Raw genomic sequence first — 14,396 nt, 5'->3', positions numbered from 1 at the left:
TTGGCTTTTTATTGTAATGGAAAATTCCCTGTAACTGAAGTAAGATTCTCTGTCACTCCGAAAAGCCCTATGTATATGACAGCCTGAACAAACTTGCCTGTTGCAATTCACTCGTAAATAAAACTGTTCCCATCGTAATGGAAAGGCATTAACTGTCTACCTGTGAAATCTTGTGTGAGATACATACAACCTAAAGTTGGCTTAATCTGCAAAGGACCACCAATTAAACGGGGATATACAGATGTATAGTGTTATTTATTTATTCGCCCTCTCCTCCGCAGTGGGTGGCGCCGCGGCTTTTAAAGACACCAAATAAACAACGAAGAAGAAGCAGCAAGAGCTCCGTCTGCGCGCGCGCACGAGTCAGTAATCTTGAGGTAAAATGGCGTCGGGTGCCATTTCCACGGAGTCAAAGAAAATATCAGAATTAAGAGTTGTTGACCTTAAATCCGAGCTTAAACGAAGGAATTTGGACACCTCGGGTGTAAAGAGCGTTCTTCTCGCAAGACTTAAACAGGTAATTAAAAAAGCACGAGCTCATTTGTGCAAGAAAGAGGGATAAACCTGGGGAATGTAATGCAGTGTAGCTAACGTTAGCTAACAGACTTCCTGTTTCGCTGGCTAACTTCAGCCAGTTTAGCAGTTAAAATGTTTAAATTAGTACTTTTACGTTAAGCTGTGCAGCCAGTTACACTTTGGCAAACTTCACATACATCAGGCGTGTAGCATTTGGTGTTAGCTACATTAAGGGGAATGATAAATGGGAGAAATTGTTGTTGTAACACTGGAGATGTTCAGCAAAAGGGGTCAAAATGGGCTCCTTCTAAAAAAAGGGGGAGAATAGATGATAGGCCTCCAAACGAGACGTGAACATGCAGAGCAGTGCGAAACTGGGTTTTCTGAACCTGAAGCTTTACGATCTGAAATTAGAGCATCACTTCAAGCTTATCGTATTATAACAGATTGCACGTGATTGGCTTCAGCCTCTGCAAATGGAGTAGAGGACCAACTTAGCATAGGCACGTTCAAGTGTGGTTTTAAATAGACGTGCCTTGAATGTGTTTGATCATAATGAATGATGTTTACAACATCCAAAGTAGGATTTGTGCTTAGCTATGAAATAGTTCAGTTAAAATGGAATGACTTTAGGGAGATGAAGCGATGTCAAAACTCACATGGCTGGCGATTTAGACCGAAAACATTTAGGTTATAGAAATGAAAATGTTCACAATCATTTACTGCATAATGTGCTGGCCTGACATTGATGAAAAGTTCAATTTAAATTTTGTAACATTTAATGTATGAGGTTTGGGGGAAGATCCCTGCTTGCTATGGATATTACTTAAATTAATAAGATCTAAATGATGTTGGGTTTGATACAATTTTATTGAATGTATCAAATTAACTTATTGAATCTAAAGCCTTTTTAAAATCTCTTTATCAAATCTGTTTAGCTTCCAACAAATTCAGGTCATGGACATTACTATCTAAAACTCAGAGATTGACATTCCATGTCAAAATGTAGTAATAATTTAATATCTTAAGGCATCTAGATAACATATTCACTACCCAAAGCCATCCATCCATTTTACACTGAGCTCACCTTTTTAAAATGAATCCACCCTATACCTTAAAGAACATCATGTTTCAGTTGAAATCTATAATCAGCTGTTCCTGCTGGAAAAAATAGGCTAAATTATTGACTGATGGACAACAAATTATCTTAATAAATGCCTTTATGTAGTTGCAATAGAATCAGCAGTATGTGGCTTTATTGGCTTTTGTCTTGGCCTGCACATTTAACCTGTTGCACATCCCCAGAGTGATGTGAAGAATTATAGACATGATCTATTGTCATTTTAGTTGTTTTTTTTACAGTTCTTAACCTTTATCTAACTCTCATTGTCTATCTAGCTCACTGTTTATTCTGTCTTGAGTAAACAACACATGAAACTGCAGTTTTGAACAACAAGAGTGTAGTGTGAGATGGACTAGTTTAATGAAATTACTTTTTTTTTAAGGCAATTGAGGATGAAGATGGTGACCCTGAAAACATTCAAATCCACCTTTCAACTGACACCCCCCCTCGTAAAGGCGGAAAAGCTAAAGGTAATCTTGCTTTTGATTTTATTGAGATGGGGTGGCTTAGCAAATCCATATGTTCTGTATGTTTTTTTCATGTGGATTTTGATCTTTTGTATTATTTAACGTTTCAGGGAAAAAAGCGGATTCAGACGCAGACACCACGTCGGAAGATGTGTTTTCCAAGGTGACTGTGGCATTGCGTTTTTAATATTTGCCACAACTCTGTTATTGTTTGTTTTGTCTTTGCCCTCTCCTACCTATAATTGCTAGATACTAATATCAAATTTCCTCTCTATGATTTGCATATTGTGCCATCTTTGTAGAGAGTTCTTTAGCATAAGCATTTTAGAACTATTGTTTTTAATTGTGAGCCTCATCACCATAATGAGAGCTGTTTCCATGGTTTGTGTGAAGCCAGTTTTAAAGGCAAACCTGAATTTATTTAAAAGTTTGGGTCGCCAAAGGAGGCCACACAAACCTCTTTCCATTTCAACAAATGTCCAGTGGCTGCCAAGAAGTCAAAGTCTGACGTGTGAAAAAGATGTATGACAAGAGGCAGTTAAGATACTTGCAAAACATGCCAACAACCATGCGTAGAAGTATTGTTTACAAAGTTCTCATACATGTAATTCAGGCCTTTCTTCTCAGTTCCATTTAATACACAAGAACTGAAAACAAAGCCACAAACTTGGTTCACACATGCTGAAACTTCTTCCTTGTGATTCTCTTAAAAGGACTGGGAAAAAAGCATAGTCCATGTATTTGTCAACACATAGTTTAAAGCTAAATTCTAATGGAAATTTTAACCTTTGAAAAGTTAAAGTACTATATCTTAAGACCTTGATGTGAGACTCGATTAATGCAATATGGGTACTAAAAATGATAAAATAGAAGTCCATATTGGAAAACTACTGAAATACATCAACAAATTATATTACACATGAGTTCTTTTTCTTGTTGTGCCTGTTATGTTGAAATATTTGTTGCCTCACCTCAGTGTTTTCTTTTTATAGGAAACCGAAGAGTATGAATCAGAAAAAGGTATGTACGCTGGCACACTAATGCCAAACTGTAATGTTAAGGTGTTTCTTTTTTACAGCTCACGCATATGATGGCCAGAAACTTCTGGCATAACTTACATCTAGTGGTATTTTATGCCTCTGCCAGCTACTGCACTATCTAGGTCACAATACATTAAAAGGAGCAACAAGGATATGCTTAATGAAGACATTTCTGAAGACCAACTCAACTTTTTTTGTACACACATGAATCATTGGATTTGGGTTTATCTTGACTCAGGTACCCAGTTTACTTGGATTACCCTAAATACTTTACAGAAACGTTCTATTGGTGTCAATGGATTTCCGTTGCCTCTGGCACTCACCTGCTTACATTCCCAAAGGGAAACAAGGATTGAAGGTTTGCAAACAAGTTGACATTTTATTATGTCCAATGAAATGGAAGAAGCAACAACGTGTAGAACGTGAGGATCATTGCACTTTCCTGTTGACATTTTGATTGACAACATTGGTGGACAGACCCATGACAAGTGCATTGCATAGGTCCGAATACTTCACTACCTTTACAGGAATCAGGTGCCTTATTCCAGGCTTTGAGAGGTGAGACAGCCTGTGAATGAGGCTGGGATTTGGGAAACTCAAGGATAGCCAGACTCCTTGAACACTTTGAAAAGATGCAGAGTCCTTGATTGACAAGGCGTTTGAAAGACAAAGAGACTTCATCAATTCATCACTGACATCATCTATCCAAATCACACATATTGCCTACCAGCTGACTGTAGCCCCAGCATGATGTGTGCAGTGAAGAGACCTAACATACATCATGACCAGGGACTGGCGAGAACAGACTCTTGTGACTAAAAGGACACACCTTTTGTACACAGTTGTGTACAGTTGACTGGACACACTACAGCAGGTTGGATTTGATGATGAAAGACAGTTTTTCAGAGTTTCCTGAAATCTGCTGATAAGACATTGATGACATTGATGATTGAAGAAATATTGGAAGACATTGAAGATTTTCCAAAAAGTCACAGATGACTTTCCATGGACTGACCAGCATAATGGAAGAAACTGAAGGAAGAACTGAGTTTTCCTCCCCATTTGAACTTTGGCTTGAGATTCCCACCTGGAGAACTACCACCACACACTTTAGGAAGCATCTGCACGTTCAGTATGAATTATGACTCAAGTACTTTAGATGTGACAAGAAATGAAGAATACTGAATCATCCCCCATTTTCAGTGAAGATTGTGTGTTTTGTGTCTTCCTGTGGTGTCTACGCCCTCGATGACCACTAACACTGAATGTGCTTTCTATTCTACTTTTTAGGTAAAGTAACATGCGACATGTCAATGTTAAAAGTTGTGTTTCTTGCCATGTTTATCCTTATTAAATCCCTCCAGATGTAACTGATACAGATGATGGTACTCGTGAAAATTCTAAGCCTGCACCCAGTGAGGACAGCCTTGCTCAGCCTGAGGCTGAGGCCCTTGCTGAGGCCGAACCAGAGTCAGAAGCTATGGTGGCTGAGGCTGACTCAGAGCCAGAGGTGGATGCTGAGGATGAGCCAGACGTGGATGCTGAGGCTGAGCCAGAGGTCGACGCAGATGCTGAGCCAGAGGTGGATGAGGATGCAGACCCTGAGATGGATGAGGAGGCTGAGCCAGAGGTGGAGAGCGAACTGGCTGAGATGGATGCTGAAGCCATGAATTCCTCTAAAGAAGCTGAGGACGATCACCTATCCGTCTCAATCCAAAATGAAGATGCCATCACCCTAGATGTTGATGGGGACGATCTCCTGGAAACAGGTAAACATGTGAAACTTCCAGATCCAGAGGCAGAGAAAGGCACTGATGAGCCAGAGGCCTCTGCTGAGACGGGCCCAGATGATGACATGAAGGCGGAAGAGACGGAGGGCCACAAAGATGGTAAGAAAGATGATGGATCCAGGGGTGAGCCCACGAAGAAAGACAGCAGAGAGGCCTTGAAGAAAGCTGAAACGGGAGATAAAGAAAAGGATTCTGGGAAGAAAGGCCCCTCCACTACTGGGGCATCAGGTCAAGCAAAGAGGTTTGTCTTTCTATGTCAGTTCTTTGATACTACTACCAAGTCCAGCTCACTAAGAACGCAACATTGTGGGTAGCCTCAAGATTTTTTTTGCCTTAAGGGAAGTGTTCACTGATGTACCTAATCCTGCCATTTACTACTTTTGATTTGTTTTTCTGACGTTGGTTAAATTGTGACATTACCCAGGAGATGAAAAACACCTCTTACTTTGTTACTTTGACTGTTCCAGCAGTTCTAAAGCCTTTTCCAGTTTCTACACAAGGCATTGTAAAAGAGCATTAGTCCCCATGATGGCAGTTTTTTTCTTTTTGGTCAAATGATTCGCTGTGAAGTTGAACAAACCTCCGAAGATTTCATTGGTCCAGGGAATAAATTGGCTGACAACCTGACCCATCACACCACTGGAAAAGCAATGAAGCCTTTGAGACATTGGTTCAGATCCACGCCTTGCCTACAGGATTTTTTTTTCTGAAAAGTACAAAACACGGTGTTTTATTCCAATAGGTGTATGCTTTGTCACTTAACACCAGGGTTTCATTTACTTTCACTCATTTCAACTGTTTGTTGTTGCAACATTTGCTTTGTAGCTCTTCAAGAGACAGAGATGGAAAAGCTACAAAGGATGAAAAAGGTAAGATATGTCCATATGTTGTCAGAAATATGAAAACTGGGAGGCACTTATCTCATTTTATTCAACTTGATGCAATATCTGTTTTTTTAATACCCGATAACTGCTGAATTTGTTGTGGAAAACCTTTTTTTATCAGGAGTTGTCAGCAGTAGTAGTAACAGCAGCTCTCGTAACATATGGGTGAGCGGCCTGTCATCAAACACCAAAGCAGCTGATCTGAAGAACCTGTTTGGCAAATATGGGAAGGTAAATAATTTGTGCTGTGTTTTTGGATTGAGTTGTTCCGTATTTGGAACATGTGTGACAATGTCGCTGTAATTTTCTGCTCTGTCATAGAAAAATGTTGTAAATCCAAATTCATGACTTGTTGCTGACAGGTTCTAAGTGCCAAGGTGGTTACAAATGCCCGTAGTCCTGGTTCAAAGTGTTACGGCTTGGTGACGATGTCTTCCAGCACAGAGGTGACACGGTGCGTCTCCCACCTTGACTGTACAGAGCTCCATGGGCAGCAGATATATGTCGAAAGGGTAAGTTAGGAAGCAGATGTCAAGACTTGTAAAGTTGCTTAGGGATTTAATTTCTAGCTTTTCTGGATTTGTTTTATTTCATTGCAGAATATTAGAAGTCACATTTGAGACCTTGAGTGGCCTTTTATTAATGAGAAATTTGTGTCATTACATTTAATTTTTTTTGTTTTTGTTTTCCAGGCTAAAAATGATCCGTTCAAAAAAGAGCCCTCAAAGAAGGAAGCAGAGGACAAAGCAAGTTCCAGCAAATCAAGTGATAAGCGCAGTTCCACCGGGATAAAATTGACAAACAAGTGGGTGAGAAAAAAGTTGAAAAGTGAATCCTTCGCTGGTTGAAAGCAAGTTTAACCTGATGTTCTCTTCACATGTAGAGCACAGCCATCTTACAAAAAAGAGGACAAGAAATTGGATAAACTGCCAGAAAAGGAGAGAGATTTATCCAAAAAACAGGAGGCCAAAAGTGGAAAATCTGAGTCTGTTTCATCTAACTCGGGCCAAGGTTCTGCGAAGAAAGATGACAGAAAGCATGGGAGTAGGTTCTATTCTTCTTGTCATTTAACTAATTTGATGCATTCAGTTAACAAATGATCATATGCTTCATCTTTGATTATTTATATTTTCTTTTCCTCTAGGGACAAAAAGCCCAGGCAAGATGATGATGATGGATCATCCCAAAGATTCTAATATGGGCAAAATGAGACCTTTTAGAAGGGGAAGGTATTTTGATAAAGTAAGACTTTTTTTGTTGTTTTGTTTTGAATTTGTTTGAGTTTATTTATTTTTAAAGCATGTTTTTGTCCTTGTCATCAGGGGATGTTAAATGAGCTTCTCTTTTTTCTTCCAGCCGTTTGTTAACATGAATATGCAAAGACGGCCCAAATGGTTGATTCCTCCCGAAGAGGTATAAAACTCTTGATATTATGGATATAATGTTAAGTATTTGGTTCTATCATGCTACACCAAAAGGCCTTTTTTTTTAAATTCAAATTTCCATTCTCCCCTCTCAGTTAGAGATGATGAAAGACAAACGACCTTTTGCTAACAAGGGGGAAGACATGGACATCCTGCCTTTTGAGAAGATAAAGGAGCAGAGGATGCGTGAAAGGATGGCTCGTATGGAGCGTGCCCGTAGAGCTGTAGAGCTGCGCAGGTAATTTGGAGCAGTTCACACACATTTAAGTCAAAATTAAGAACAAAATTAAAGTATTTGATAAGAATATATTTTACTGTCCCTGTGGCAAATTTTGTCCTGGACTCTGCTCTTCAGTTCTACGTCATTGTCCTAAAAAACAAAAAACAAACAAGGAATGTATGTTTGTTTGTTTTTAGGCGACGTGAAATTGCAGAAAGAGAACGTCGCGAGCGTGAGCGTGTCCGTCTGTTGCGGGAGCGTGAAGAACGGGAGAACCTGCTCCGGGAGCGCCAGAGACTAGAGATGGAAAGACAAAAGCTGGAGAGGGAGCGCTTGGAGAGGGAGAGGCTTGAGAGAGAGAGAATCCGTATAGAGCAGGTACGTTGAGCATGAGTCACCTGCTTGTAAAAGTAAACACCTTTTCACAGTCAAAGTCAAATGTTAGAGAAATTTTACAGCTACCCATAAATAAATAATTTTTGTGTGTTTCTATTCTTTTTTTTTTTTTTTTTTTGCATAACCATGTACACACCCCATAGCAGTTTAATTCAATTAGTGCATTTCAATATTTTTCAGGAACGCCGTAAAGAGACAGAGCGCATGGCACGTGAACGCGAGGAGCTACGAAGGCAGCAGGAGCAGCTCCGTTATGAACAAGAAAAAAGAAACAACCTAAAAAGAGGCCGTGAAGTTGAACACGGGTATATACTGTTTGTATTTTTCTCCCTCTGCACTTTCAGGATGATGATGTGATTGTGTCACTTTTCTGACAATTCGTCATTAGGCAGTGATTCACTAACATTTTATTTAGCATAAATGATACTACAGTACTGACTACACCTTGAGCAGTCTGAAATACCCAAGAAGTGGTAATCTTAAACTCATGATGTCTGTGTTTAATGTTTCAGTCGGAGGGACGATTCCTATTGGAATGGCAATAAGAAGATTCAGTCTGACTCTGATGTCCGTCTGAACCAAGGCTCCAACTACAACCGGCAGCAGAACCGCTTTTCAAACTTCAACCCCCGAGAGAGGGGTCGCTTTCCAGAGGCCGCTGTCGAGCAGCCTAACACATACGACAGGTACAAGTGTTTAAACTCGGAACCGAGATTGTGGCAGTGTTATCAGTGGTATTGTTGTCACAATTAAGAGACAATTTGAGAACAATATTTCTGTCAACAGGTCCCACACACACATATGCTATTAAAAACCTATTGATTTTATTGGCCTCTAATTGGGTTAACTATCACATAAAGGTAAATGTATTTTTTTTTCTTATGTGTGCTTGATATTTTAAAATTCACCTCAGGATTATCTAGTTTTTTCCCAGTTTGTAACAACAATGGGTTAAAAGGTAACCTGTGTGGAAGGTAACTAACTGCAAAAAAAAGCTTTCAGGTTATGTCAGAATAGACATAAGCTTGTGGATGCGCTGGAAATATTTGGTTCTGTGGATGCTGTATCGCAACTAATCCCAACTTTCTTTGTTTTGTCTCCAGACGAAACCGGTTTGACGGTGAGCCAGAAGTAAAGAAGAGTCGCCCTGCTCCTCACAGAGATGGCTCTGGCTTTGACCGCTACCCCAAGAACTTTGAAACTGTTCGCAGAGCTGAGCCGCCACCTCCTCCACGTGCCGAACTCCGAGACACGGACCGCAGGGAAAGAGATGAGAGACGGCCCGTACCCATGCATGATCGTCCTATGGGAGCCAGAGCTACAATGCCTGGCATGTCGCACAACCGCTCACCCAGGGATGGAGGGCATGGATGGAAGAATGATGGCGGCATGAATGCCAACAAGGGAGATATGCGGTAATTTCAATGATGTATTTTTGAACAATTAACATTTGGATGTTGCTTTCCCATAGTTGAAAGCTAATCTGTGTTTTAATCTCTTGTCTGCTGTTGTGCTGGTGCTGGGTTGAGCAGAGGACCTATGCGAATGCGTGCAGATCGATCAGGCAGAGATGGACCAGGTCCTTCGCTTAGAGGAGGTTCCTCAGCCAGCCGTGGAAGGAGCAGCTTTAATGATCGAGATGGTGGAAGACCCATGGTGATGAGTGACCAGGTCAGCTTACCTTCATAGTGCATTTCTTTGATCCATGGTTATGCATAAAATATTAAAATGTCCTTAGGTTATTTTTTAAGTCTTAAAGTTCTTTAATAACTCAGCTAGTGCTGAAATATTGATTGATGATTATCTACAGAAACGTTGTTGAACTCAATGTTGATATTTGAGTAATTTATCAAGCAAAAATAAGAAACATTCAGTGTGATGTGATGTGATGAGGATTTTCCACTTTTCATAGAAAATAATCTGTAGTTGCAGCATTGTACTCAGCAGTAGAAATTAAAATTATTTCCTGTCCAGTTTTATTAGTCTACTGGTAGTCTAGCAGATCTATAATCTGCAAGATTACAGTCTGTTTTCACTTACGAAATAAGAAATACTACTGTCTAGACTTTTTAACAGCAAAGTTTCAGCCTTTAGTTTTAACTCAGACTCACATTTAACAGTTCATAGAAGACTGGTTCCTGACTCCAAATCTGTCTCTGCAGCCGTTTAGCTCCGGCCGCCAGGTTGTGGTGGAACGTCACAGCAGGGAGCAGGGACTGAGAAAGGAGTGGCACGGAGGATCAAGTTCCCAGGGCGGCGGCTTCCCTGACAATCGTAGGATGGGAGACACACGGGGCAGCATGATGGCTCCGCCTTCCAGGTAAAACAAAGTTACAAATGATGACAAAACTGAATAGTACTGACCCTTGTCCTCCACCATTTAACACTTGATCTTCGTCTGTCTTTTCTTCAGTCACTCCTCGTCCGGAATGAACCGAATTGTACAGATCACCAACAACCCCATTCCCAGCGGTGGCAACGTGGGTGGTTTCAAGCCCTTCAAAGGAACGCCGCGGCAGTTCTAACTGTCAACCAAATTCTGCCACTTTAAAGCACCTGAAAATTTTAAGACTTTTTTGAACTCTTTTTTTTTTTTTTTTTTTCTTTAGAATATCAACTGTTTTAGGTGGCACATTTGTAGCCATGAGGTTGATAACACTATTTTATTTTGTATAGACAAGTGTTTACCTCAGTGTAGGGTTTTCCTGACAGTTCTGCTGTTACCATTAAACAACCCCGTGCACAAGTTTTACTTATATTTAGGACGCTATTGTACAGCTCTAGGTCTTTGTAACAAGTTTTCAAGTGATGTTATCACCTCCTTCAATTGAGTGTTGTTTGTACATTTTCAGTAGCTTAGTGTTGTCTTCATTCTTCTGAAGGCAACGTCACACTCAGTTTTCCTGTGTTACATGTCTTATTTTAGTGTATTATAGAGCTCATGAAGTGACATAGGAGTAATTTTTATTTGAAGAGTCATGCTTGGTGTGGATGTTGTTTTGTAAAAGATTTGTTGAATTTGCTTAAAAAATGTCAAACTGTAACATACCCCGCATAGTAGCAAAATACCTCTCATAGGCCGCGAGTGAGTAGGCCTTCATCTCTAAAATAAAATTTGACATTTAAGTCTGTCACCGTAGAGCATTCAGTGGTGTCGGTGTCCGGGAAAGGACCACAGCATGTCTTCTATTTTTGTTATTACATCAAGACTTGAAATTTGGGTACACTACGCAATCAGTCTGCACACAATATGATTTTGTTAGAGGCATGATATTGTTACACCCTGTGGTACAAGCAGGAAGCAGTTTAGTGGCAGCATATCTGTTGTGAGTCTGGAAAATATGATTCACAACATGAAATCTCTACTTAGATAAGACCATCCCCATAAACCTTTATATTGCTTGTTGTCATTTGAGTTTTGTCTATTTTTATTTAATTTAAATAAAGAAGTCATGCTTCTTTGTCCCTTCATAGTTGGACCAAGGCTACACATCCAGGGCTGCAACGCATGCACTGAGATTATCACACTCTTTACAGTTGGTTGATAAAGCTTGATTAAACTTCACAAAATTAAGAAGCAGAATGACTCATGATGGCCTCGCTAGTCACAGCTAGATTAACCTATTAATAGAATAGGGTAATAATTTGCTGTTGGGTCCCTCATTAATCCATCTCCCATCTCCTCTGTGCATTGTGTCAGCTCATGCTCCCAGTGCACACAGCAGCAGCTAAAAAAACAACCAGTGCTCCTACACTGGAATATTACTGCCTGGCCCCAGCTCCTCTGTATGTATGTTGTCACAGAACTTTCTGTAGGAACATGTACTATGTGACCACAATTTACACAAAAATAATTAAGGTCTCAAAACTAGATACTGACACTGAACATCTTTGCAAGTTTGCACTTAACTTGCAGATGGTGACTTGAATTTAAAATGTAAATATTAATATAGAAGTGAAGATCCATGGGAACAATCAAGGATTTTCATACAGCAAGTACAGCATTGCTAAATTCTGTAGCCTTTTCCCTCAGACTTTGATGATGCTTCATTGACATTGACTGCCATCTGTGGTGCCTCAGGCTCAGACATACATTGTCATTGTAAAAAAAATTTAATGAATTGTTTTGACCAGAGATGAAGTTCAGTCAAGCTTTGGAGAAGTTTCAAGGATGTTTGAATTTAATTTGTCAATAATTTCACTCTAACATTATGGGCTCTGGTATGCAGGTCCTTGTCAAAATAATGCAACTTTAATTTGTTTTGTCTCTGTCAAACTATAAAACAAAGGAAAAAGTCAGGGAGTTGTGTGCTGTCAACAAAGGGACTGCAGAAGTCATTTTTGCTGCGTTTTTTTTTTTTTTTTGTATTATGCATCTTTCTGAAATTGGTCCTTGCATAACAACATGGGCAGGGATGGCATGTGAGGAGCCTGTGAGTTGTAGTTAATCATTAACACTGAAGTTTATGCTTTATACTTTTCTTAGAGTATGAGCATGATATATCAGGTCGTCTTCTAAGTTATTACAAACAATGACAACAAAGCAACTATTGATCTTAGTCTTTTATTATCCTGGTACTTCTAATCAGGTTGAATGTCCCTCGTCTATAAGGCATTTTGTTATATATATTTATATATATGTGTGTATATATATATATATATATATATATATCACCATATACATTATATGTGACTGTAATGTGAAAGGCTACATACATTATTTGGTCATTTATGTAGAATAGATGAACATTGAAATCAACACAAATGAGTAACCTCCCATATTCACAAACACCTTCCTTTTGCTTGTATGTTTTATGCGACGTTATATAACCATCATGGCCGAACAGCAGAAATTATATTCTTGGGGTTGTTAATAATGAAAATTTTACTAACGTTCCAGTCAACACTATACATGCACCACAAAGTAAGGTCTGGGAGTTTGATATTGCATTAACGAAAACGTCTCCCTTCAGATTATTCAGCACTCTGGATGTGTGTCTGACAGAATGAACAGCTCCCTCTGCTACATAGATGACAACACTCAAGCCTTTTAAAGCAGCGTTTCCTTCTATTTTGTCATGTTAAATGTTTGGACATATGACCCCTGTTTGTGAAAAGCTGTGTAGTTACATGATGGACTCTGGACTGGAAAAATAACTACCTGAATTAGGGGTGCACCTACACCATTTTTTGCTCATTGAGTCGGTACCAGTGTTGTCTAGAAAAACATAATTTCAGCTCCTGTTAAACCAGTCAAATAACATCCATCTATCAATAGTTGTAGTTCATAGCTTCCTCTCATCATTTATGAGCTGTGTGCTGGTACTCAGGCCTGTCTGGTATAGGTGTACCGCTAATCTGAATATATCAAATTGCAGCAAGTTCTATTGAAGTGGTACTATTTTTAACAAATGTACTTGTTCAGTTTAAGCCAGAACATTTAAACAGCCCTTTCATACTTTTACAAATTAATATTATTCACCTGGCTTAAGAGCAACCAAGTTGTGATCATTCTTTTGGCCGTTACTCAGTTTTTTAAAAAGGTACCCAAAGAACAATAGCACTCTTGCACAATTTATGTTCTGTATAAAATGAGGTATGTTTCTTTTTCTGTTAGTGCATATCAATGTAACAGTGCAAAACCAAATTACAACTACTATTATGTTCAACCACCAACTTGTCAAAATACTAATTTTACAGCATTTAACCCACCATCACTTTTACAAGGCATACAAGAAACCACTTGAGACATAGAACACACAATATCCTTCCCATCAATTCATCTTAGAAACTATGGTGAAACAAACACATTACAGCAACAACAAAAACAAACAAACAAAAAAATCAAATTCTGGTAATAATGACTATGAATAGCAAGCTAACTCATAAATCTGAAGTAATAACAAAAAATAAAATGTGTGGCATGTGTCGCTCCGCACTCTTTTCACTCATACAAACATCAACCAACATAAAAAAACCTTTCAAATCAATTCAAACTGCCCAAAGTGTAGTTTCATTGTTAAACGTCCACTGGAATGTTTAATCAGCATGTTCAGACATTAATGAGGTGAAACTCGGGAGTGTGGGTCCCCAAGTTGAATTTAGTAATGAAAGAAAGAGGCAAAGAAAACAGCACAACGTTGCCAGAAAGCCTCCTCTTTGTCTGCTTTCACTTAATAATTATAGATCACATACAGTATATTGTCCTGACTAAATGTGTGTTATTTATTTAAGCTGCATGGGAAAAAAAATGACTAAGGAGTCAATAAAAAGTGTACATAATTAACAGTGTTCCTTAACCCTGTCCAAGGAGGTTTTTATTTTTTTTTCAGGTAGTCCACGTTAACACATGAAGAGCAGCTTAATTCATTGTTTTTTGTAGTGTGAAGTTCAACAATGAGGGTCTTAAATAATATAGTGTTAAGTCCTTCAGAGTGTCAAAGTATTTGTTGTGCGTATACATACACAGATGCTTGAAAGTTGTGACTGAGAAAGTGACTACAGGCCAAGGAACTGTGCCGATACAAAGCATACCA

At 39.1% G+C, this 14,396-nt stretch overlaps 1 protein-coding gene across 1 annotated transcript; it reads left to right on the top strand.

The window, feature by feature from the left end:
• Positions 1 to 358: 358 nt before the first annotated feature.
• sltm (SAFB-like, transcription modulator) lies at positions 359 to 10,991 on the top strand. Its single transcript, XM_044348892.1, has 20 exons — positions 359 to 517; positions 2,022 to 2,109; positions 2,217 to 2,269; positions 3,099 to 3,126; positions 4,511 to 5,177; positions 5,762 to 5,805; positions 5,942 to 6,051; positions 6,183 to 6,332; positions 6,513 to 6,625; positions 6,704 to 6,864; positions 6,965 to 7,062; positions 7,177 to 7,233; positions 7,340 to 7,482; positions 7,662 to 7,842; positions 8,041 to 8,165; positions 8,373 to 8,546; positions 8,964 to 9,275; positions 9,393 to 9,531; positions 10,023 to 10,180; positions 10,274 to 10,991. The coding sequence occupies exons 1-20, from the start codon at positions 383 to 385 to the stop codon at positions 10,383 to 10,385; spliced, it is 3,048 nt and encodes a 1,015-aa protein (XP_044204827.1). The 5' UTR covers positions 359 to 382; the 3' UTR covers positions 10,386 to 10,991.
• Positions 10,992 to 14,396: the final 3,405 nt, after the last annotated feature.

The sequence above is a fragment of the Thunnus albacares genome, chromosome 1 (assembly GCF_914725855.1).
Source record: "Thunnus albacares chromosome 1, fThuAlb1.1, whole genome shotgun sequence".
Taxonomy (NCBI): Eukaryota; Metazoa; Chordata; class Actinopteri; order Scombriformes; family Scombridae; genus Thunnus; species Thunnus albacares.
Note: the sequence above shows the minus strand (reverse complement) of the source record. Positions and strands in the feature narration are given on the sequence as shown.

Excerpts from the sequence above, each read along its gene's own strand:
- sltm (XM_044348892.1), top strand. The coding sequence starts at position 383 with ATGGCGTCGGGTGCCATTTCCACGGAGTCAAAGAAAATATCAGAATTA. Across the intron at positions 6,865-6,964 it reads AGATGACAGAAAGCATGGGA|GGACAAAAAGCCCAGGCAAG; the intron begins GTAGGTTCTATT and ends CTTTTCCTCTAG. Across the intron at positions 7,483-7,661 it reads AGAGCTGTAGAGCTGCGCAG|GCGACGTGAAATTGCAGAAA; the intron begins GTAATTTGGAGC and ends GTTTGTTTTTAG.